This window comes from Phoenix dactylifera, chromosome 5 (assembly GCF_009389715.1).
Source record: "Phoenix dactylifera cultivar Barhee BC4 chromosome 5, palm_55x_up_171113_PBpolish2nd_filt_p, whole genome shotgun sequence".
Lineage (NCBI taxonomy): Eukaryota > Viridiplantae > Streptophyta > Magnoliopsida > Arecales > Arecaceae > Phoenix > Phoenix dactylifera.
This window is the reverse complement of record NC_052396.1, coordinates 10,839,572-10,840,366: the sequence shown is the minus strand read 5'-3', so window position 1 is coordinate 10,840,366 and position 795 is coordinate 10,839,572. Positions and strand designations below refer to the sequence as shown.

At 40.3% G+C, this 795-nt stretch overlaps 1 protein-coding gene across 1 annotated transcript; it reads left to right on the top strand.

Annotated features, from left to right (window-relative positions):
• On the top strand, positions 1 to 583 carry LOC103710321 (LOB domain-containing protein 12-like). The gene is made up of 2 exons (XM_039126987.1): positions 1 to 195; positions 353 to 583. Exons 1-2 carry the CDS (start codon positions 1 to 3, stop codon positions 581 to 583), a joined length of 426 nt encoding a protein of 141 aa, XP_038982915.1.
• Positions 584 to 795: the final 212 nt, after the last annotated feature.

Sequence of the window (795 nt, the reverse complement as noted above, 5' to 3'; positions counted from 1 at the left end):
ATGGCATCGAGGTCTCGTTCTCCTGCTCCTTGTGCAGCATGCAAGCTACTTAGAAAGCGTTGCTCAGAGGCCTGCATCTTCATTCCCTACTTCCCACCAACCGAGCCTGAAAAGTTTGCAGCTGTGCACCGGGTTTTTGGAGCTAGAAATGCAAGCAAAATGTTGAAGGTATTTCCAACAGAACCTTCTTATGCTGTAAGTCTTTTTATTGCTGGTACGTTGTATTTTTCTGAAAACTCTAATTGAACGCCAGAAACAATGAGCTCTTATCACCATACATGGATGATGCTTTATTTCTTTTCACTTTCTGCTTCTCTTATTATTTTTCTCTGGCTTTGCTTTTGTTTGACAGGATATACCAGCTAATTTCAGGGAAGATGCAGTCATCAGTATGGTTTACGAAGCAAATGCAAGGCTTCGGGACCCTGTCTATGGTTGTGTCGCTTCTATTGCTGCATTTCAGATTCAAAATTCTCAGCTACAGAGGGAGTTAACTAATGCCTTGGCCGAGAACATCGCACTAAAAAGTCAGCTATCTGAGGCACAGTTTTTGTTGGCGCACTTGAGCACTTCGCACACTTGAAAACCAAGGGTTTAAACTTTCGGTTATGTACTTTGAAAGACTGGGCTGTTATTCTTCCTTCGTTGAATGTTTTGTACGAAAAAAGTGCGTAATAGTCTTTGCATTTTTCTTTTTCATTCGCGAGAAGTTTTTTAAATTTTCCTAGTGTTCACTTCTCAAAATTAAAAGGTTACAAAAAAAACCCAAAGAGAGTCTTAGTTTGCAATGCTAGT

Coding starts and splice junctions, on each gene's coding strand:
- LOC103710321 (XM_039126987.1), top strand. CDS start 1: ATGGCATCGAGGTCTCGTTCTCCTGCTCCTTGTGCAGCATGCAAGCTA. Junction 196..352: donor CAACAGAACCTTCTTATGCT/GTAAGTCTTTTT, acceptor TTTGTTTGACAG/GATATACCAGCTAATTTCAG.